This window comes from Bufo bufo, chromosome 1 (assembly GCF_905171765.1).
Source record: "Bufo bufo chromosome 1, aBufBuf1.1, whole genome shotgun sequence".
In the NCBI taxonomy this organism is placed as follows: domain Eukaryota; kingdom Metazoa; phylum Chordata; class Amphibia; order Anura; family Bufonidae; genus Bufo; species Bufo bufo.
In genome coordinates, this window is record NC_053389.1 from 787982265 (window position 1) to 788006939 (window position 24675).

The window sequence follows — 24675 nt, forward strand, 5'->3', positions numbered from 1 at the left end:
CGCTGGATAATAGTCAGGAGAGGACTTTCACCATCTGACAGTTTCCATTTACTGACAGCAAACAGAATTTGAAAGAGAGACTAATCTAAACGATGTCAGTGTGAAGAAGAATGTTTCCCTCTACTGACAGCAAGCAGTGATCTTGAGAATTGCGAGGAACTGAAATGAAGTAGAAAGCTAAGTAATATAAAAATTTAAAAAAAAACACACCTCTAGGGACAACTCACTAATTTACTTTGTCAATTCCTCATCAATTTCAAGATCTCTGCTAGCCGGCAGTGACTGGAATGCTCAATGTTTAGATTTAGATAAGGATCTGCACATTCTTCTCAAGGATGAATAATATGGCTGATTAAACGGCTTGAAATCCTCCCCCTTTTTAAGATCTCTGCTTGCCGTCAGTGACCAGAATCGCTGTCTAGATCCAACGCTTCTGTCAGCTAAGAGTTTTTTTTTTTCTATTTTGGAATCCAGTCCTCCCAGTACATTTTACAGGACCTGGGTGTTTGGCATTAGCTGGCCCCGAAGCTCAGTGGAAAAACTACAACTCCTAGCATACCCATACCCAGCAATGCAGGGGGTTGTAGTTTTGCATCAGCTCTGGAGCAAGGATGGTCCTGGTGGCAGAGACTGTGCGCTGCGGGATGTAAGGACACATGATAGCGCTGACCTGGATGCGCAAGGCGACAAGTCCGGTCCATTATGTTGTCCTTTATCCGGCTGTGTCCATGTAACGAGGCAATCAAGAAAACAATGGCCGCACACAATGCTCCGGCAGAACGACTGCCGATCACATTACTCAGCTCTGATAACAGTCTGAAAACTTTCTATTTCCACTTCTTGGAAAGAAATAGGAGATTTAAAGGAACACTCCTGCCCCCAGACAGAACACCACCTCTTACTGCCCCAGTGATACTCAACCCTTAAAGGGGTCCTCTGTCCACATATCATCAACCACTACGGGCAAGAGGTAGAGCACTGTATACAAGTGGTCATCTCGAGTTCACAATTCTGCCGGTTTTCATTAGAAACAGTCAACATTCTTGTCAGACACGCCCCTAAGGCCTCGTGCACACGAACGCATTTTCTTTTCGTGTCCGTTCCGTTTTTTTTTTGCTGAACCATTCATTTCAATGGGTCTGCAAAAAAAAACAATAGGTACTCTGTGTGCATTCCGTTTCCGTATGTCCGTATTTCCGTTCCACAAAAAAAAAATAGAACACGTCCTATTATGGTCTGTATTACGGACAAGGATAGTACTGTTCTATAAGGGGCCAGCTGTTCCGATCCGCAAAATACGGAATGCACACGGACGTCATCCGTCTTTTTTGCGGATCCGTTTTTGCAGACCGCAAAATACATACGGTCGTGTGCATGAGGCCTAACAGCTAAGCATAGACTATCTAACTCTACCCACATCAGATTACCGTGCACGGCCTGTCACCATAGAAAGCCATGTACAAACTTCAAGCCAGCAGGAAATACTGCGAGATTGCAGCTCTAAAGCTGGTAGAATTGTGATAACAGCTCTGGAGTATAATACTGGAGATAACTCAGGATCACTACAGAATGTGTAATGTATGTACACAGTGACTGCACCAGCAGAATAGTGAGTGCAGCTCTGGAGTATAATACAGGATAAGTAATGTATGTACACAGTGACTGCACCAGCAGAATAGTGAGTGCAGCTCTGGAGTATAATACAGGATAAGTAATGTAACGTATGTACACAGTGACAGCGGCCTCTGTGACTCGGACCTGTTTTTCCAGCACATCCTAGGTATGACGATCAGATAGAGATCTGGGGAATTTAGAGACAAGTCATCTCCTTGATCTCCGTCACGTTCCTCATTCCTGAACTGTTTCTGTCAGTGTGTCCGGGGCACTGTCCTGCTAAAAGAAACCACTGCCATCAGGGGGCACCGCAGTCATGAAGACTGGTACCTGTCTGGTACAATGCTTAGGAGGGTGGTACGGGTCACATCTACATGATGTCAGGACCCAAGGATTCCAGCAGAACATCACACTGCCTCAACCAGCTGGTCTTCTTCCCCCCCAGAACATCCTAGTGCCATATTTTCCACAGGTAAGTGACACACGCAGAGACCTATCCATCACTCCATGGTCCAGTTCAGCTCATGTGCCCACTGCAGGCATTTTTGACAGTGGACAGGGTCAGCATGGATCCTCTGCCCTTTCTGCCATGACTGTTGCTGGTTCACCGGTTGTCCTTCCTTGGACCACTTTTAGTAGGTACTAAGCACTGCATCCCAGGAACACCCAATAAAACCTACCATTTTGGAGATGCTTTTCACCCAGCCGTCTAGACATCACAATTTTGCCTTTATTAAGGTCCCTCAGATCCTTCCGCATCCCCCTTTTTTTCTGCTGCAGTCAAGAACTAAACCACTTGGTGCCAAAATATCCCACCCTTGGCAAGAGTCATTGTTACGAGATAACCCATGTTCTTCACGTCACCTGTGGCTGGGTCTTTAGGTAGCGACTGTGGGGCAGTAGTTTGATATCTGCTTCACCTGGACTTGACGAGAACCCGCGGTGGTGGTTCAGCACCATGTGGCACTGCTAAATGTTAGGGTGGAATGGTGTAGAAGCTGTGATGACTTGGACATAAGAGGTTTGGTTCTGGAATCCGTTATCAAGGACCGAGGGCCCCATGGGCTCCTGGGTAGGTTTAAACCGACCCCTACAATATATGGTACTTCGAACAATTCTTTAGAGCAGTGGCGTCCAAAGTGTGGTCCTCCTAGGTACAACTCCCAGCATGCTCTGACAACTGCATGCATGCTGGGAGCTGTAGTTTGGCACCACCTGAAGATCCTGAGATTGGAGACCACTTCTGTATTTGGTACCCCGATCACCGACTTAGTACATCCGCCCAATACAACTTTTATACCACCGCCAGCGCTGAGGAGGGACTACTCCCACTACCTTACCAGAGGGCATATTGACCCCTGAGAGGACAGTCCCTTAAATTCAGAGTCCCTTTAGACCAGATGCACATCGAGGGTCCACTACTTCCCGTTTCCGGGGGGGGGGGGGGGGGGGGGGGGAAGACCATTCAACTGGACGCAAATTTTGTAGCGGGAATTGTCGAAAAATTAGTTACAGAATTCAATGGCCAATTTGTTTGCAGCTGTACAGTAAAAACTTTCATAAGGGGCAACGTCCTGTACAGATTTACAGAAGGGCCGAGACCTTCAGTCCGCTGACCTGCGGCCCAGTTGGTCGCCGCCTCAGTCAACGACCAAAGTGCTGATTCAGCGCTTGCGGGGGATACACGGTACTTTCACAAAACTGAGCCGACGAAGAAGAAAAAAACAGCGAGGCGTCAAGAGACAGAATATGGTGTAAGCTAAAAACTTCACAAAACAGGAGTATAAAAAAGCAACAGTAATGGAGACACATGACACGAGCAGTCACACGACAGTGGGGGGGGGGGGGGGGGGGGGGGGGGGGGGGGGGGGGGGGGGGGGAACAACCGGCAGCTTTTAGTCATCATTTTGCATCCATTCCCTGGCTGTCTAACAGGACGATAAAAACAAATACATTTCATCAGTTTTTTTTGTTTTTTAATTTTTCTTAAAACCAACCCCTGCAGTGCCCACAGTATATATTATGTGCCCCAAGACATATAATGGCCCCCATTGTTCCCCCAGTATAAATAATGATGCAGTGTTGCCCCCAGGACATATAATGGCTCCCGGCGTGATCATGTGATGTTACATCACTGGGAGCGTCAGGTCCTGCTGCCTTACATACTGACAGGTCCTTTAGCACCACTCATAGCGTACACATTAGACAGGGGGGGGGCACTTATGGTCTTTAAATTTCAATGGGATGCGTCTCGCCATCAAAACGGACAAAAAAAATAGGGCGCGTCCGTTATTCACGAGCCACTAAAAAAACAAACACACACCATGTGAACAGCCCCATAGACTTTAATGGTTCTGAAAACTAAATCTATCTATCTATCCTGGCGACAGGACCCCTTTACAGACATCCCAACCTGCAAAAACTAATTTCAGGGAGGCGCACTTCTCATTTCAGGGAGGTTTTCTTATTTATTTTTTTCACGAACTTTTTATTACATTTTCCAAACATATGCAGTATCTACACACTTTGCTCTATGGTGTGGAGGACTGGGCTCATTACCGTGCCCCAAATTATCATATTTATGTATATGATTAAAGCATCCGGGGGGGTGAATTTAACACTGGGGTAAATAATATAATTAAAATGGAGGGTTAAATATGTAAATGTATTTAAAAAAAATAGCTTCTGAATGAGACAGAAGAAGGGATGCCTTTAACATATATATCTCCTTGAGAAGCCAATTTGACCCTAAAGGGTTAATTCAACCTGTAATCTAAACTCTGTCCTATCACTTCTCTTATCTCTCTGCTCTGCTATCAGTAAACCTTTCCGGGATATATTGTCTCACATGCTGGAGTCAGGGAGCCGCTAGATAGCGGGAGACTCCCTGAACGTCCGGGAGACTTGAGATCCCTGCCTTTAATGTGTAAAGGCTTCGCCTAGAAATGTCCCCCTGGGGAGGAGCAAGTCTATTTTAGTCAGCTAGCAGTTGTTGTGACAGCCCCAATAGTCAAATATATTCCCGGTGCCCACCACCAGCATAGGCTCGCCTGCCAGGTGTGCCCGTCAGACATTGGACTTTCTCTCCTAGGCCGTGTTCACATGATGGAATATTTCCCAATGTACATGCTGCTTCCCAGAAGTCCAAGGCTGACACTGCTAGGACGTCATGAGGGAATATTCCTAGGCGTGTGAGGGGGGGGTTGTGCAGCGGTTACGTGCCCAAATCCATGTGAAATTCCATCGTGTGAACATACCCTTAAAGGGGCAGCCCGCCGATATTCCGTTTTGGCATCAGCAACCTTCAGCACTGCTGTTGTTATGAAACTACAACTCCCAGCATATACACACTTTCTTGGCTGCTGTTGCAACTCTCATAGAAGTGAAAGGAGGATACTGGGAGTTGTAGTTCCAGAACAGCTGGAAGTTTGCTGATCCCTGATCTAGTGCCATTATTTCAAGAAGTGGTCCAGTTTCAGGAAGCAACCTGACAACCCTCTGGTTCTGGTTGCAATAAAGAAGAGGTAAGTACTTACCCGACAGGTCCTGCATCGCCGCTCCGGTTCTTCTGGCCAGGCTCTAATTACCCGGCTGCAGCAATGACGTGACCACTGCAGCCAATCACTGGCCTCATCGTGTGCATCACCGAGGCCAGCAACTGGCTGCAGCGGTCACGTGTGGTCGACATGACATCACAGACCTGCTGGGAGAACAGGAGCGGTGGTGCAGGACCTGTCGGGTAGTTACTCCTGAGGGCTGTCCTCCTGAAAGTGGACAAACCTTTTAACAAATTCAGAGTCCTCCGTACAGGATCCACATCTCTCTCTGGAGGACTCGTCCTGTCCTTCATTACACAACCAGCCGATTTAAATGGGCACTGTGTAATGCTTAACTTCTCCTCGGGTGGCGCTGTAGGGAAACTGAACACTTATTGCCAAGTTCCTCCACAGATTACAGCTGATCGCTGAGAGTCGCAGCAAGAGGGCACTTGGTCATCAGCCATATGTGGCAGGCAAGGGGACCTTCTAAGAAGCAGGGACTATCCAAAATGGAGAACTCTTTAAATTGTCTGACTGCAAGGCCAACCCCTGATCCCTAAAGTGACCGTAATGGAGGCCCCTTTGGACGGAAGTGGCCGTGACACTAGGACAATTCCAGTCCCCTATTTTATATCTCATATGGCCTTACCTCTCCAAAGTGCATGTAGATATATTCCCGGGCCTTCTGGTGGAGTTCCTCACAGCCGATCTGCTCCGCAAAACTGGCGATCCCAATGGCGTTGCTTGGGTCCAGCTGCAGGATGAGGAAGTCACAGCAGGCCTTGACCACACTGTCCATCTGATACATGACCGCCCCGTTCATCACGTGGATAACACACTTTTCGCCCACCGAGATGCTAGCTGTGTAGGCAAACTCCAGGAGTCTCTCCATGACCTTGGGGTGGATGCCTTCGATGGTCACCGTCTCCATGCCGCACTCCCTGAGCCCGTTGGTAAACATGGCCCTGAAGACGGGGCTGCTGGAGGCCAAGACGACTTTATGGGCCACAAAATCCGCCTGGACCTCATGGTACTTGACCCTCAGCGTCACGTCGCACAGCTGGTGCCCCAGCCTCAGCTCATTCATGATCTGGAAAGCCTGGTTGGTGTGATCCGCCAGCGAGTAATGGAACTGGCGATTGCCATTGCTGTGTGAAGGCGTCACTTCAGCCTGGCACTCGGTGGCATACATCCCCGTCACGCTACCAGCCGCTTTTCAGTTGCACATTATCCAGGGGAAGGAAAAAAAAAAAAAGATGAAGGTGAGAAGGGTCTCGAATAAAGAAACTAAACTACTGGTCAAGAGGAGATCGTCTTGGGGGGTTACATAGGATGGAAAGGGTTAAAAATGCAATTGTCAAAAAATGTTCTGGCCAAAAACGAGAAGCTACTCCATGGTGTCCTGGCTACCATCCCACAGATGAACCTCCTTATTCCATGACGGTCCAGGATGGAGACTTCTAGTGCTGCAGAATCCAACTAGAGGAAGTCCGAGAGCGCGCCGCCAACTAGTTCATTCTTCGTCTGATACCTAGAAGAAACGTAGACCGTGAGGAACGAGGCTTCACCACAGCTTGGACTTCATCAGGCCAAAAGGGGATGTCCCATCCCAGAGGATTGCTTTCCTAAAGTACTTTGAGTACTAGTTCCTTGCAGTTTTCAAGACCTCTGCTTGCTGCCACTGAATTGGAACATTTATGATTTACTTCCAGGGTACGAGTCCACGTGAGTATGACGGACACATGGTTCATTACAGAGCCCAGTCATCGCATCACCAGGACGGATGCTCTGGAAGTAAACGGAGAGGGTTCCAATTCAATAGCTACAAGCAGAGATCTTGATAACTGCAGAGCAGAGAACTTGATAACTGCAGGTGTATTAACAAGCGGCACTTTAGAAATAACAGGATGAGACCCCCACCCCGCCCCTGGAGGGTTTCATCGGGGAGATGAACGAGGCTTAAGGCCTCATTCACACAGACACGGGACGTGTGCACTGACATCAATGGGTGCTCAATCCGCAGATGCAGCGCACCACGATGCGGGGCGCACACGCCCGGTGTCTTTTGCGCAGGACGAGGCGGATGCTCCTGTATCTCACACTTTCCCTTTCACACCAGTCCCGATGAAGTGAAGTGTCACTTACCCTGCGGTATCGACCGCCGCTTATCTCTACCAGGTTACAAAGCCTCAATCACTTCCTGTGCAGCACTGCGCACACTTGTTGCACTGCCCGGCTCTGCTACATCTGAACAGGCTGCAAGCTTGTCATTTCGAGCAGATAACTGGAAGCGACTCACTTGCTCCTCAGCATCAGACCATGACGCTACATGGGGAGGGGTGGCTTACAGCTGAGGAGCACTATACTGTGGGTTTCAGGGTAAGCTGACTTGGCAGCTTTTACCCCGGAGATAAGTGGGTTCTGGGGGCCGCTTATCTTTATGCAGTGAAATCACATGCATCCTCGGCCAGAACTGTCAAATCTGCACCTCCACCCGCTAAACCCTTCCTCATCCACTGACATGAGGCAGGCAGATCTGATCCTACGCCTTAGAAGACTGTGCCGATCCCCTGCACACACTGGCTTCGCCCGTATGGGTGGCGCCTACCTATACCCACCATATTACTTGTGGCGGACAGCTTCAGGATGACCATACTAAAGCAGCGAGGTCATCATCTATAAAGCATCTCCGGCTCACCCATGAGCACCTGCTGCCCTTCTATTACCACCCACTCCAGACGGTGCCAAATCTCTCAGTACTGTTGAGATGTAGCGCTCAACCTTTGTGCCGCAACATCCCGCACGTCGTGCCTCTACCAATCTACCATGTTGCCAATCTACCATGTGGACTTGGCCCTGTCCGATATCTGCTGCTCTGGCACACTGCTTCTACCTAATACCAGCCCCTCTACTACCAGCCCTGGCAGTGCTCAAGACGAACCTGCCCCGGGGCTGCCCAGGACATGACCACCTTTCTACCAGTCTGCCCACACAAGGCTCTACTGCCAGCCCGGGCACTGCTCACAGTCTGCACCGACTATGCTCTAAAGCTAGGCCTGGCATTACCCAGATCTGACCAACTACCGCCTATCACCGTGCTGGACCTGCCCCCCCCCCCCCCTCCCCCTCTTTTAGACGGCTCTGAGTGCCCCTAGACTCCTAACAGCCTGGCACTACCCAGCACATGGCTAGCCATCCTGCTCCTCTACTATTAGCCCTGGCAGTACCAGCCCCTGACCATCCTGTCCTGGGTGCCCCTCTTCTATTAGTCTTGGCATTTCCAGCACCTGATCATCCTGCCTGATCCCCTACTATTAGTCCTGGCACTACCAGCACCTGCCCCTCTACTATTAGCCCTGGCACTACCAGCCCCTGACCACCCTGTCCTGCCGCCTGCCTACTATTAGCCCTAGCATTACCAGCACCTGACCATCCTGCCTGCTCCTCTACTATTAGCCCTGGCACTACCGGTACCTGACCATCCTGCCTGCTCCTCTACTATCAGCCCTGGCACTACCAGCACCTGCCCCTCTACTATTATCCCTGGCACTACCAGCACCTGACCATCCTGCCTGCCCCTCTACTATCAGCCCTGGCACTACCAGCACCTGCCCCTCTACTATCAGCCCTGGCACTACCAGCACCTGCCCCTCTACTATCAGCCCTGGCACTACCAGCACCTGCCCCTCTACTATTAGCCCTGGCACTACCAGCACCTGACCATCCTGCCTGCCCCTCTAATATCAGCCCTGGCACTACCAGCACCTGCCCCTCTACTATCAGCCCTGGCACTACCAGCACCTGGCCCTCTACTATTAGCCCTGGCACTACCAGCACCTGACCATCCTGCCAGCCCCTCTACTATCAGCCCTGGCACTACCAGCACCTGCCCCTCTACTATCAGCCCTGGCACTACCAGCACCTGCCCCTCTACTATCAGCCCTGGCACTACCAGCACCTGACCATCCTGCCTGCTCCTCTACTATTAGCCCTAGCACTACCAGCACCTGCCCCTCTACTATTAGCCCTGGCACTACCAGCACCTGACCATCCTGTCTGCCCCTCTACTATCAGCCCTGGCACTACCAGCACCTGCCCCTCTACTATCAGCCCTGGCACTACCAGCACCTGCCCCTCTACTATTAGCCCTGGCACTACCAGCACCTGACCATCCTGCCTGCTCCTCTACTATTAGCCCTAGCACTACCAGCACCTGACCCTCTACTATTAGCCCTGGCACTACCAGCACCTGACCCTCTACTATTAGCCCTGGCACTACCAGCACCTGACCACCCTGCCTGCCCCTCTACTATCAGCCCTGGCACTACCAGCACCTGCCCCTCTACTATCAGCCCTGGCACTACCAGCACCTGCCCCTCTACTATCAGCCCTGGCACTACCAGCACCTGGCCCTCTACTATCAGCCTTGGCACTACCAGCACCTGCCCCTCTACTATCAGCCCTGGTACTACCAGCACCTGCCACTCTACTATTAGCCCTGGCACTACCAGCACCTGACCATCCTGCCTGCCCCTCTAATATCAGCCCTGGCACTACCAGCACCTGCCCCTCTACTATCAGCCCCGGCACTACCAGCACCTGCCCCTCTACTATCAGCCCTGGCACTACCAGCACCTGACTATCCTGCCAGCTCCTCTACTATCAGCCCTGGCACTACCAGCACCTGCCCCTCTACTATTAGCCCTGGCACCACCAGCACCTGACCATCCTTCCTGCCCCTCTAATATCAGCCCTGGCACTACCAGCACCTGCCCCTCTACTATCAGCCCTGGCACTACCAGCACCTGACCATCCTGCCAGCTCCTCTACTATCAGCCCTGGCACTACCAGCACCTGCCCCTCTACTATCAGCCCTGGCACTACCAGCACCTGCCCCTCTACTATCAGCCCTGGCACAACCAGCACCTGCCCCTCTACTATCAGCCCTGGCACTACCAGCACCTGACCATCCTGCCAGCTCCTCTACTATCAGCCCTGGCACTACCAGCACCTGCCCCTCTACTATTAGCCCTGGCACTACCAGCACCTGACCATCCTGCCTGCCCCTCTTATATCAGCCCTGGCACTACCAGCACCTGCCCCTCTACTATCAGCCCTGGCACTACCAGCACCTGCACCTCTACTATCAGCCCTGGCACTACCAGCACCTGACCATCCTGCCTGCTCCTCTACTATCAGCCCTGGCACTACCAGCACCTGCCCCTCTACTATTAGCCCTGGCACTACCAGCACCTGACCATCCTGCCTGCCCCTCTACTATCAGCCCTGGCACTACCAGCACCTGCTCCTCTACTATCAGCCCTCCCTGCCCCTCTACTATCAGCACCTGCCCCTCTACTATCAGCCCTGGCACTACCAGCACCTGCCCCTCTACTATCAGCCCTGGCACTACCAGCACCTGCCCCTCTACTATCAGCCCTGGCACTACCAGCACCTGCCCCTCTACTATCAGCCCTGGCACTACCAGCACCTGCCCCTCTACTATCAGCCCTGGCACTACCAGCATCTGCCCCTAACCCCACCAGGTCCCTGACTCCAGGTTGTTGATCCATATGTTCCAGTCTCCGACTCTCCCCCCCAGGAGTGATCGGGCACAGGCAGCCCTGCCAATGCTGCCCTCTGTGTTATACTTCCGCCCTCTCCTGCCACCCCATATGGACTACTACTCCTCCTCTCCTCCCCCGCTCCTAATACCCGGCATTATTGTATCTGCCTTACTCCTCCATGCTGACACGTCCCTGGCCCGGCTCCCAAGCCCCGGATTCTCACCGTCTCCGAGCGCTGCCATCCTCCGCCCCCGCCATACTCTGAGCAGTCACCGTGACTAAGCAGCAGGACCCAGCAGCGTCACAATAAGGAGAAGGGGGCGTACCCAACACGTCACAGGACAGACACGTGGGCGGAGCTTCCGCGTCATAGAATACGGGGGGGGGGCGAGCGGGCGGAGCGCTCTGATTGGCTAAAACGCGGGGCTTGTAGAACTTTGGAGAAGTGAAAGTTCAGCCTGAGCAGCTGATTCTCAGGAGTGATAGGCGGGGCTTCCAGGAGCGGGCGAGCTGTCCTGTGTGAGGCCCCGCCCTCTACATGTACACTGACTGAATCATACTGCACTAATAATAGGACTAGTGTCTGAACAATACCGCCCAGAGTGTACAGTGACTGAATAATACTGCCATAGTGTGACCAAATAATACTGCTGAAATAATACCAGAGTACACTGACTGAATAATACTGCCATAAAAGTACAGTGACTGAATAATACTGCCATAGTGTGACCAAATAATACTGCTGTAATAATACCAGAGTATAGTGACTGAATAATACTGCCATAGTGTGACCAAATAACACTGCTGCAATAATACCAGAGTACAGTGACTGAATAATACTGCCATAGTGTGACCAAATAATACTGCTGTAATAATACCAGTGTACAGTGACTGAATAATACTGCAATAGTGTGACCAAATAATACTGCTGTACTACCAATGGACAGTGACTGAATAATACTGCCATAGTGTGACCAAATAATACTGCTGTAATAATACCAGTGTACAGTGACTGAATAATACTGCCATAGTGTGACCAAATAATACTGCTGTAATAATACCAGAGTACAGTGACTGAATAATACCGCCATAGTGTGACCAAATAATACTGCTGTAATAATACCAGAGTACAGTGACTGAATAATATTGCCATAGTGTGACCAAATAATACTGCTGTAATAATACCAGAGTACAGTGACTGAATAATACTGCCATAGTGTGACCAAATAATACTGCTGTAATAATACCAGAGTACAGTGATTGAATAATACTGCCATAGTGTGACCAAATAATACTGCTGCAATAATACCAGAGTACAGTGACTGAATAATACTGCCATAGTGTGACCAAATAATACTGCTGTAATAATACCAGAGTACAGTGACTGAATAATACTGCCATAGTGTGACCAAATAATACTGCTGTAATAATACCAGAGTACAGTGACTGAATAATACTGCCATAGTGTGACCAAATAATACTGCTGTAATAATACCAGTGTACAGTGACTGAATAATACTGCAATAGTGTGACCAAATAATACTGCTGTACTACCAATGGACAGTGACTGAATAATACTGCCATAGTGTGACCAAATAATACTGCTGTAATAATACCAGTGTACAGTGACTGAATAATACTGCCATAGTGTGACCAAATAATACTGCTGTAATAATACCAGAGTACAGTGACTGAATAATACCGCCATAGTGTGACCAAATAATACTGCTGTAATAATACCAGAGTACAGTGACTGAATAATACTGCCATAGTGTGACCAAATAACACTGCTGCAATAATACCAGAGTACAGTGACTGAATAATACTGCCATAGTGTGACCAAATAATACTGCTGTAATAACACCAGAGTATAGTGACTGAATAATACTGCCATAGTGTGACCAAATAATACTGCTGCAATAATACCAGAGTACAGTGACTGAATAATACTGCCATAGTGTGACCAAATAATACTGCTGCAATAATACCAGAGTACAGTGACTGAATAATATTGCCATAGTGTGACCAAATAATACTGCTGTAATAATACCAGAGTACAGTGACTGAATAATACTGCCATAGTGTGACCAAATAATACTGCTGTAATAATACCAGAGTACAGTGATTGAATAATACTGCCATAGTGTGACCAAATAATACTGCTGCAATAATACCAGAGTACAGTGACTGAATAATACTGCCATAGTGTGACCAAATAATACTGCTGTAATAATACCAGAGTACAGTGACTGAATAATACTGCCATAGTGTGACCAAATAATACTGCTGTAATAATACCAGAGTACAGTGACTGAATAATACTGCCATAGTGTGACCAAATAATACTGCTGTAATAATACCAGTGTACAGTGACTGAATAATACTGCAATAGTGTGACCAAATAATACTGCTGTACTACCAATGGACAGTGACTGAATAATACTGCCATAGTGTGACCAAATAATACTGCTGTAATAATACCAGTGTACAGTGACTGAATAATACTGCCATAGTGTGACCAAATAATACTGCTGTAATAATACCAGAGTACAGTGACTGAATAATACCGCCATAGTGTGACCAAATAATACTGCTGTAATAATACCAGAGTACAGTGACTGAATAATACTGCCATAGTGTGACCAAATAACACTGCTGCAATAATACCAGAGTACAGTGACTGAATAATACTGCCATAGTGTGACCAAATAATACTGCTGTAATAACACCAGAGTATAGTGACTGAATAATACTGCCATAGTGTGACCAAATAATACTGCTGCAATAATACCAGAGTACAGTGACTGAATAATACTGCCATAGTGTGACCAAATAATACTGCTGCAATAATACCAGAGTACAGTGACTGAATAATATTGCCATAGTGTGACCAAATAATACTGCTGTAATAATACCAGAGTACAGTGACTGAATAATACTGCCATAGTGTGACCAAATAATACTGCTGTAATAATACCAGAGTACAGTGATTGAATAATACTGCCATAGTGTGACCAAATAATACTGCTGCAATAATACCAGAGTACAGTGACTGAATAATACTGCCATAGTGTGACCAAATAATACTGCTGTAATAATACCAGAGTACAGTGACTGAATAATACTGCCATAGTGTGACCAAATAATACTGCTGTAATAATACCAGAGTACAGTGACTGAATAATACTGCCATAGTGTGACCAAATAATACTGCTCTAATAATACCAGTGTACAGTGACTGAATAATACTGCAATAGTGTGACCAAATAATACTGTTGTACTACCAATGGACAGTGACTGAATAATACTGCCATAGTGTGACCAAATAATACTGCTGTAATAATACCAGTGTACAGTGACTGAATAATACTGCCATAGTGTGACCAAATAATACTGCTGTAATAATACCAGAGTACAGTGACTGAATAATACCGCCATAGTGTGACCAAATAATACTGCTGTAATAATACCAGAGTACAGTGACTGAATAATACTGCCATAGTGTGACCAAATAACACTGCTGCAATAATACCAGAGTACAGTGACTGAATAATACTGCCATAGTGTGACCAAATAATACTGCTGTAATAACACCAGAGTATAGTGACTGAATAATACTGCCATAGTGTGACCAAATAATACTGCTGTAATAACACCAGAGTATAGTGACTGAATAATACTGCCATAGTGTGACCAAATAATACTGCTGCAATAATACCAGAGTACAGTGACTGAATAATACTGCCATAGTGTGACCAAATAATACTGCTGCAATAATACCAGAGTACAGTGACTGAATAATACTGCCATAGTGTGACCAAATAATACTGCTGTAATAATACCAGAGTACAGTGACTGAATAATACTGCCATAGTGTGACCAAATAATACTGCTGTAATAATACCAGAGTACAGTGACTGAATAATACTGCCATAGTGTGACCAAATAATACTGCTGTAATAATACCAGAGTACAGTGACTGAATAATACTGCCATAGTGTGACCAAATAATACTGCTGTAATAATACCAGTGTACAGTGACTGAATAATACTGCAATAGTGTGACCAAATAATACTGCTGTACTACCAATGGACAGTGACTGAATAATACTGCCATAGTGTGACCAAATAATACTGCTGTAATAATACCAGTGTACAGTGACTGAATAATACTGCCAAAGTGTGACCAAATAATACTGCTGTAATAACACCAGAGTACAGTGACTGAATAATACTGCCATAGTGTGACCAAATAACACTGCTGCAATAACACCAGAGTACAGTGACTGAATAATACTGCCATAGTGTGACCAAATAATACTGCTGTAATAACACCAGAGTATAGTGACTGAATAATACTGCCATAGTGTGACCAAATAATACTGCTGCAATAATACCAGAGTACAGTGACTGAATAATACTGCCATAGTGTGACCAAATAATACTGCTGCAATAATACCAGAGTACAGTGACTGAATAATACTGCCATAGTGTGACCAAATAATACTGCTGTAATAATACCAGAGTACAGTGACTGAATAATACTGCCATAGTGTGACCAAATAATACTGCTGTAATAATACCAGAGTACAGTGACTGAATAATACTGCCATAGTGTGACCAAATAATACTGCTGTAATAATACCAGAGTACAGTGATTGAATAATACTGCCATAGTGTGACCAAATAATACTGCTGCAATAATACCAGAGTACAGTGACTGAATAATACTGCCATAGTGTGACCAAATAATACTGCTGTAATAATACCAGAGTACAGTGACTGAATAATACTGCCATAGTGTGACCAAATAATACTGCTGTAATAATACCAGAGTACAGTGACTGAATAATACTGCCATAGTGTGACCAAATAATACTGCTGTAATAATACCAGTGTACAGTGACTGAATAATACTGCAATAGTGTGACCAAATAATACTGCTGTACTACCAATGGACAGTGACTGAATAATACTGCCATAGTGTGACCAAATAATACTGCTGTAATAATACCAGTGTACAGTGACTGAATAATACTGCCATAGTGTGACCAAATAATACTGCTGTAATAATACCAGAGTACAGTGACTGAATAATACTGCCATAGTGTGACCAAATAATACTGCTGTAATAACACCAGAGTATAGTGACTGAATAATACTGCCATAGTGTGACCAAATAATACTGCTGCAATAATACCAGAGTACAGTGACTGAATAATACTGCCATAGTGTGACCAAATAATACTGCTGCAATAATACCAGAGTACAGTGACTGAATAATACTGCCATAGTGTGACCAAATAATACTGCTGTAATAATACCAGAGTACAGTGACTGAATAATACTGCCATAGTGTGACCAAATAATACTGCTGTAATAATACCAGAGTACAGTGACTGAATAATACTGCCATAGTGTGACCAAATAATACTGCTGCAATAATACCAGAGTACAGTGATTGAATAATACTGCCATAGTGTGACCAAATAATACTGCTGCAATAATACCAGAGTACAGTGACTAAATAATACTGCCATAGTGTGACCAAATAATACTGCTGTAATAATACCAGAGTACAGTGACTGAATAATACTGCCATAGTGTGACCAAATAATACTGCTGTAATAATACCAGAGTACAGTGACTGAATAATACTGCCATAGTGTGACCAAATAATACTGCTGTAATAACACCAGAGTAAAGTGACTGAATAATACTGCCATAGTGTGACCAAACAATACTGCTGTAATAATACCAGAGTAAAGTGACTGAATAATACTGCCATAGTGTGACCAAACAATACTGCTGTAATAATACCAGATTACAGTGACTGAGTAATACTCAGCTAATAGAAAATACCACCCTAGAGACAAAACAATACAGTAATAATACCGATATACACTGACTGAATAATACTGCTATAGTGTTACCAAATAATACTGCTGTACTACCAATGGACAGTGACTGAATAATACTGCCATAGTGTGACCAAATAATACTGCTGTAATAATACCAGAGTACAGTGACTGAATAATAATGCCATAGTGTGACCAAATAATACTGCTGCAATAATACCAGAGTACAGTGACTGAATAATACTGCCATAGTGTGACCAAATAATACTGCTGCAATAATTCCAGAGTACAGTGACTGAATAATACTGCCATAGTGTGACCAAATAATACTGCTGTACTACCAATGGACAGTGACTGAATAATACTGCCATAGTGTGACCAAATAATACTGCTGTAATAATACCAGAGTACAGTGCCTGAATAATACTGCCATAGTGTGACCAAATAATACTGCTGTAATAATACCAGAGTAAAGTGACTGAATAATACTGCCATAGTGTGACCAAACAATACTGCTGTAATAATACCAGATTACAGTGACTGAGTAATACTCCGCTAATAGAAAATACCACCCTAGAGACAAAACAATACAGTAATAATACCGATATACACTGACTGAATAATACTGCTATAGTGTTACCAAATGATACTGCTATAATACCAATGTACAGTGACTGAATAATACTGCCATAGTGTGACCAAATAATACTGCTGTACTACCAATGGACAGTGACTGAATAATACTGCCATAGTGTTGCCAAATAATACTGCTGCAATAATACCAGAGTGCAGTGACTGATAAATACTTGGATGTAGTATCCACATCCAGGAAGAAAGGCTTGTTGTGATCTGGTTGTGGAAGACTAAGGATGAGTGAACCAGTTCAGACCGAACCTATTTTTGGACAGCAGATAAACCCAAATCTTTCTGGATTAGTTTCAGCCGAATCACCTAAAAGGGCAAAAAACACAAAGAGGAAGAATAGGGGGGGGGGGGGGGGGGGGTGGTTGCCCTGACAGCCAGCCTCCTGGATGAGCGAATCAGCGCTGCAGCAGGCAGGGAGGTGCCCTAGCAGAAGGAGCAGAACGCAATTCTGTGCTGGGCTGTGGATAGTGGTGGTTGTGTGTGATGGTGTCCTCCAGGGGAATTATCTTAGGGAGTCAGGGAGAGTCAGAAATCAATCAGCTTATTGCCAGGGAGAGTGACGGGAAAGGCTAGGATTCCAAAGAAGAATTGTCTTCACGTCAAAGCCAGCTACCTACAAGCAAATACTTTCATTTTCCCTCGATTTTCCCAGAAATTCTTTTTTTTTTACAGGTTCAATTTAATTAGGCAGCATATATATACGTGATTACTACATGCATACCCAAGGTATATATCTAGCTGTGTCTATTAAGGTGAAATTGAGCGTCAAGCCTCAGTCGTCCGTTCCCCTTTATTCAGTTTCTACACATTTGCAATAAAAAAATTTGGGACTTGTTGAATTTTATTAAACGGGCATATAGACAGGCTATGGGGTAACAATTTACCTGGGAGGTTAACGCAATATTAAGAGTCAGGCCTCAATCGTCCGTTTTATGTATATTCAGTTTTCACACGGTTGAAATTTAAACTTTTTTTGTGGATGGGTGTGTCAATTTAACCCCTTCTACCTTCCTGACCAGGCCTATTTTTGCAAATCTGACATGTGTCACTTTATATTGTAATAACTCTGGAATGGTTTCACTTATCTAACCGATTCTGAGATTGTTTTCTGGTGACATATTGTACTTCATGTTAGCGGTAAATGTGTTCAATTTTTTTTCTTTATTAATTAAAAAAATCAACATTTACCGAAAATTTGGAAAAAATCACAATTTTCTAAATTAGAATTTCTTTACTTTTAAGATGGATAGTGATACCTCATAAAATACCGTAGTTATCAATCAACATTCACCATATGTCTGCCTTATGTTGGCATCATTTTGTAAATGTCATTTTATTTTTGGGACGTTAGAAGGCTTAGAATTTCAAAAGCTATTTTTCAGGAAAATTTACAAATAAATCGGTTTTTTAAGCACCAAGTTACAAAGTGATTTTGAGGGGCTTACATAATAGAAACTACCCATAAATTACCCCATTTTAGAAACTACATCCTTCAAATTAGTAAAAACGGATGTCACAAACTTTGTTAACCCTTGAGGTGTTCCACAAGAATTAAAGGAAAATAGAGGTGACATTTTTAAAAATAAATTTTTTTGCAGATTTTTTTATGTTAATCATTTTTTTCTTGCAACACAGAAGGGTTAACAGCAAAATAAACCTCGATATACATTAGGGTACATTCACACAACCGTATAATTTTATCCCCCTCCGTTCCGCATTTTGCGAAATAAATGTGGATGCATTCATTTCTATGGGTGAATAAAATGTGCGGACAACTTTCAGTATGTTGTCCGCATCCGTGTTTCCGCATTTCTAGTCCGCAAAAATATGAAGCTTGTCCTACTATTGTCCGCACAGATCGGTCCGCAGCCCCATTTAAGTCAATAGATCCGCAAATTTCAGATGACATACGGAATGGTTTCTGTATGTCATCCATTTTTTGCGGATCAGTTTCCGTATTTTTGAAGGCCTTAATAATTTTTTTTCTTTTCATTTTTTGCGGACCGTAAAAAAACGAAAGACATACGGAACACAAACGGAAGTCATTTGTCCGCAAAAGCGGACACACGGTTCCGTAATTTTCGGACCGCAAAACGGAAAGGATTACACACGGTCTTGTGAATGTACCCTTACTCTGATTCTGCAGTTTACAGAAATACCCCATATGTGGTAGTAAACTGCTGTATGGGCACATGGCAGTGGTCAGAAGGGAAGGAGCGCCATATGGATTTTGGAGGCCAGATTTTGCTAGAATGGTTTCTGGGCACCATGTTGTATTTTGGGAGACCCTGAAGCACCCCTACAGTGGAAACCCTCCGAAAGTGACCCCATCTTTGAAACTAGAACCCTCAAGGAATTTAGTAAGGGGTGTACTGAGCACCTTGACCCCACGGGCGTTTTACAGAATTTAGAAACACTTAGCTGTGAAAATGAAAAATGTAATTTCTTCCAATAAAATGTTACATAGTTAATACGGTTGAAAAAATACATAAGTCCATCAAATTTAACCAAGGAATAGGTGGGGACGCGAATCCCAAAAGGAATTGAGACTCAGATTTCTTCACGTTTTCATAAGCATTAATGTTTTTTACTTTTAAGAATTTGTCTAAACCCTTTTTGAAACTGTCCACTGTTCCTGCTGTGACCACGTCCCGAGGAAGTCTATTCCACAGATTCACAGTTCTTACAGTAAAGAAGCTTTGACGCTTCTGGAGACTGAACTTTTTCTTCTCCAGTCGGAGGCAGTGCCCCCTTGTCTTTTGATGGCATTTTACATGGAACAGTTTTTCACTGTATTTTTTGTATGGCCCATTTATATATTTGTACAGGTTAATCATGTCTCCCCTTAGATGTCTCTTCTCAAGACTAAATAAATTCAATTATTTTAATCTTTCTTCATAACTAAGACCCTCCATGCCCCTTATCAGTTTAGTCGCTCTCCTCTGTACTTTTTCCAGTTGCAGTGCGTCCTTTCTATGGACTGGTGCCCAGAACTGAACTGCATATTCCAGATGAGGCCGCACCAACGCTTTGTAAAGTGGTAATATTACATCCCTGCCCCGCGAGTCCATGCCTCGTTAATGCATGACAATATCCTGGTGGCCTTAGAAGCAGCTGATTGACATTGTGCTGTTATTTAATCTACCATCCACAAGGACACCCAAATCCTTCTCTATAAGTGACTCTCCCAGTGTTACACCCCCTAGGACATATGAAGCACGGAGTTTATTACTACCAACATGCAGAACGTTACATTTGTCCACATTGAACCTCATTTGCCAAGTTGATGCCCAATCACTCAGAGTGTTCAAGTCAGCTTGTATTTTATGGACATCTTCCATAGACTGCACAGTACTACACAGCTTAGTGTCATCGGCAGAAATAGAAACGGTGCTATTAATCCCGTCCTCGATATCATTAATAAATAAATTATATAATAGAGGACCCAGCACTGAACCTCGGGGTCTCAACTTATAACCCAGGACCATTCTGATTAGGAATCATTGACCACAACTCTCTGGACACGGTCCTTCAGCCAGTTTTCAATCCAATTACAGACTATTCTTTCCAAGCCTATAGACCTTACTTTACCTATTAAACGTCTGAGGGACAGGATCAAAAGCCTTTGCAAAATCCAAAAACACTACATCCACAGCCGCCCCTCTGTCCAGGCTACTACTTACCTCACTACAGCCACAGCCGCCCCTCTGCCCAGGCTACTACTTACCTCACTACATCCACAGCCGCCCCTCTGTCCAGGCTACTACTTACCTCACTACATCCACAGCCGCCCCTCTGTCCAGGCTACTACTTACCTCACTACATCCACAGCCGCCCCTCTGTCCAGGCTACTACTTACCTCACTACATCCACAGCCGCCCCTCTGTCCAGGCTACTACTTACCTCACTACATCCACAGCCGCCCCTCTGTCCAGGCTACTACTTACCTCACTACATCCACAGCCGCCCCTCTGTCCAGGCTACTACTTACCTCACTACATCCACAGCCGCCCCTCTGTCCAGGCTACTACTTACCTCACTACATCCACAGCCGCCCCTCTGTCCAAACTACTACTTACCTCACTACATCCACAGCCGCCCCTCTGTCCAGGCTACTACTTACCTCACTACATCCACAGCCGCCCCTCTGTCCAGGCTACTACTGACCTCACTACATCCACAGCCGCCCCTCTGTCCAGGCTACTACTTACCTCACTACATCCACAGCCGCCCCTCTGTCCAAACTACTACTTACCTCACTACATCCACAGCCGCCCCTCTGTCCGGGCTACTACTTACCTCACTACATCCACAGCCGCCCCTCTGTCCGGGCTACTACTTACCTCACTACATCCACAGCCGCCCCTCTGTCCAGGCTACTACTCACCTCACTACATCCACAGCCGCCCCTCTGTCCAGGCTACTACTCACCTCACTACATCCACAGCCGCCCCTCTGTCCAGGCTACTACTTACCTCACTACATCCACAGCCACCCCTCTGTCCAGGCTACTACTGACCTCACTACATCCACAGCCGCCCCTCTGTCCAGGCTACTACTTACCTCACTACATCCACAGCCGCCCCTCTGTCCAAACTACTACTTACCTCACTACATCCACAGCCGCCCCTCTGTCCGGGCTACTACTTACCTCACTACATCCACAGCCGCCCCTCTGTCCGGGCTACTACTTACCTCACTACATCCACAGCCGCCCCTCTGTCCAGGCTACTACTCACCTCACTACATCCACAGCCGCCCCTCTGTCCAGGCTACTACTCACCTCACTACATCCACAGCCGCCCCTCTGTCCAGGCTACTACTTACCTCACTACATCCACAGCCGCCCCTCTGTCCAGGCTACTACTTACCTCACTACATCCACAGCCGCCCCTCTGTCCGGGCTACTACTGACCTCACTACATCCACAGCCGCCCCTCTGTCCAGGCTACTACTTAACTCACTACATCCACAGCCGCCCCTCTGTCCAGGCTACTACTTAACTCACTACATCCACAGCCGCCCCTCTGTCCAGGCTACTACTTACCTCACTACATCCACAGCCGCCCCTCTGTCCAGGCTACTACTTACCTCACTACATCCACAGCCGCCCCTCTGTCCAGGCTACTACTTACCTCACTACATCCACAGCCGCCCCTCTGTCCAGGCTACTACTTACCTCACTATATCCACAGCCGCCCCTCTGTCCAGGCTACTAATTACCTCACTACATCCACAGCCGCCCCTCCGTCCAGGCTACTACTTACCTCACTACATCCACAGCCGCCCCTCTGTCCAGGCTACTACTCACCTCACTACATCCACAGCCACCCCTCTGTCCAGGCTACTACTTACCTCACTACATCCACAGCCGCCCCTCTGTCCAGGCTACTACTCACCTCACTACATCCACAGCCGCCCCTCTGTCCAGGCTACTACTTACCTCACTAGATCCACAGCCGCCCCTCTGTCCAGGCTACTACTTACCTCACGCTGGACCTGGACGGGATAATGGGTGAGTGGACGGAGCCTCTAGGTGCTGATTTTACGCCCACATAGCACCTAGAGGCTCATTAGCATATAATAAAAGTTTTTTTTACAAAAACGGCTGCAGGGACTAATGTTAGAAACACTGTTATGTAGTGCTGACATTAGCGCATCGCTATATCAGTCAGCTACATAACAGCATTTCTGGTGGTAGAAATCCTTTAAGCACTCTTGGTTGTAATCCATCTGGACCTGGAGCCTTGTTCACATTTACCTTATTTAACTTGTCTTGGACCATATCTACAGTTATACAAAATAAATGTGTGATTGAATGTATTGATGATAAGCACTATAATGCATAGATGGTCATAAACATTCAATAACAAATAATTAAAACACAATCAATAATAAAATACAATCAATAATAAAAGATGGTTGGCATACAATGATCTATGCCTCAAACAAATGAGGAGGTGGGGGGGAGGGAATGGAGGTCTAGAATGGCTGATGAGGCTACCCAGAGTAAGTTCATTAAACTCAATGGTTAAAAAAGGAGGGACACGTCTCCTATGGATAAAAGTCCACTTACTCTCGCACAATTGTGAACAAAGCAATCTTCCCGTATGTTTACACCTTTTAAAATGGATCCTTGGTGTTTATATAATCCGAATTGTATGACAGTGAAAGTCCGAACTTAGTTTCAACAGATGGTTGTATATAGAAGTGATATCACACTTGATGTAGGTAGGTAAATGGATCTTACCTTCTCTTTTCAGATTTAGGCTCGATTACATACCCGATACTGATTTTGCTGCTATGTTTGTTATCCCAACACGCTCGCTGGTACGCACGCCGGCGTGTTACGTGGTTTGCGGAAGGATCTCAACGTGTATCTCGCAGCAGGGTATCGCGGGAACTGATGCCGTAGTTCTGATAAGGATATTTGCTGTATGTGGAGCACTCCAATTCTTCAAATATTTGGTCGGACTATATAGTCATTTGTGTAGAGGCCTCTTCTTACTGTTAATCCAATGGGAGTAGATAGCTTTCACGCCAGACGCGTTTCAGGGACCTCTTTCCCCTTCCTCAGTGTCACTGAGGGACTGCACCCCCAATGAGAAACACGCTACAGTGTTTGGGGTTTGAGCAGTTCCCCCATATTGGCCACTATATTTCTGTGATTTTGTTTTATATGTAGTGAATGTGCCTTTACCTGGCATTTAAACACTCTTTTGCACCTGGTAGCCTCCATCACACGGTCTGATATGGCTGTGGCTTACAGTCTTGCTTTGTTCACATTGCATTAGTTGTCCTGCTAGGCGGTTGTGTGGAAGCTTGGCTGTGAGCTGGATTACATCACCTTCAGACCTTGTTCACACCATAGTTAGCGTAGTGGTAGGACCCTTGCCATGCTGAGAGACCGTGACGTGGTGCATGATGGGCTCCGATGTGTTCCTGACAGGCAGGGCCGTCTTTACCAAGGGGCAAAAGGGGCAGCTGCCCCGGGCCCAGTTGCTCCTGGGGGGCCCAAGGCAGCTGCCTCTTTAGCCCTGCTAGCTACTGCCCCGGGTGTCAGGCTGTCAGCTACACAGGGGGTGCTGCCATACCATGCCTGCCGGCACTGAGTCCAGGCATCATGATCGTACTGTGTTAAAGTTGTGATCTAGGACCTTAATGACATCATCACCATGTGACCAATAACCTAGCAATTACTGGTCACATGGCTATGAGGTCATCACAGGTCCTATCAGGAGTGTTGCAGAAGTTAACTGTGGAGCTTTTTTGTGTGAAGATTACATCAGAAAAAGGTGACAGGGGCTGTTATGTTAATATACTGTAAACTACTGTATAGTGGGGTGCTGTATACTGTGTGGGGGCTGTATACTGTGTGGGACTGTATACTGTGTGGTGGGCTGTATACTGTGTGGTGGGCTGTATACTGTGTGGGGGCCTGTATACTGTGGG

The 24675-nt window shown here is 46.1% G+C and overlaps 1 protein-coding gene across 4 annotated transcripts in view; it reads right to left on the reverse strand.

Annotated features, from left to right (window-relative positions):
* Positions 1 to 11042, reverse strand: part of KEAP1 (kelch like ECH associated protein 1) — a 32876-nt gene extending 21834 nt beyond the window's left edge. The window contains exons 1-2 of one of the 4 annotated variants that reach the window (XM_040414936.1): positions 10944 to 11042; positions 5803 to 6684 (exon numbers count right to left, since the gene is read on the reverse strand). In XM_040414936.1, the coding sequence (XP_040270870.1) occupies positions 5803 to 6345 (543 nt within the window). In that variant the 5' untranslated portion in view covers positions 6346 to 6684; positions 10944 to 11042. Of the gene's footprint in view, positions 1 to 5802; positions 6685 to 7298; positions 7745 to 7771; positions 8049 to 10892 lie in introns of those variants that run through there. The other 3 variants (XM_040414938.1, XM_040414939.1, XM_040414937.1) reach the window with 3 other exon arrangements.
* Between the last annotated feature and the right edge of the window lie 13633 nt (positions 11043 to 24675).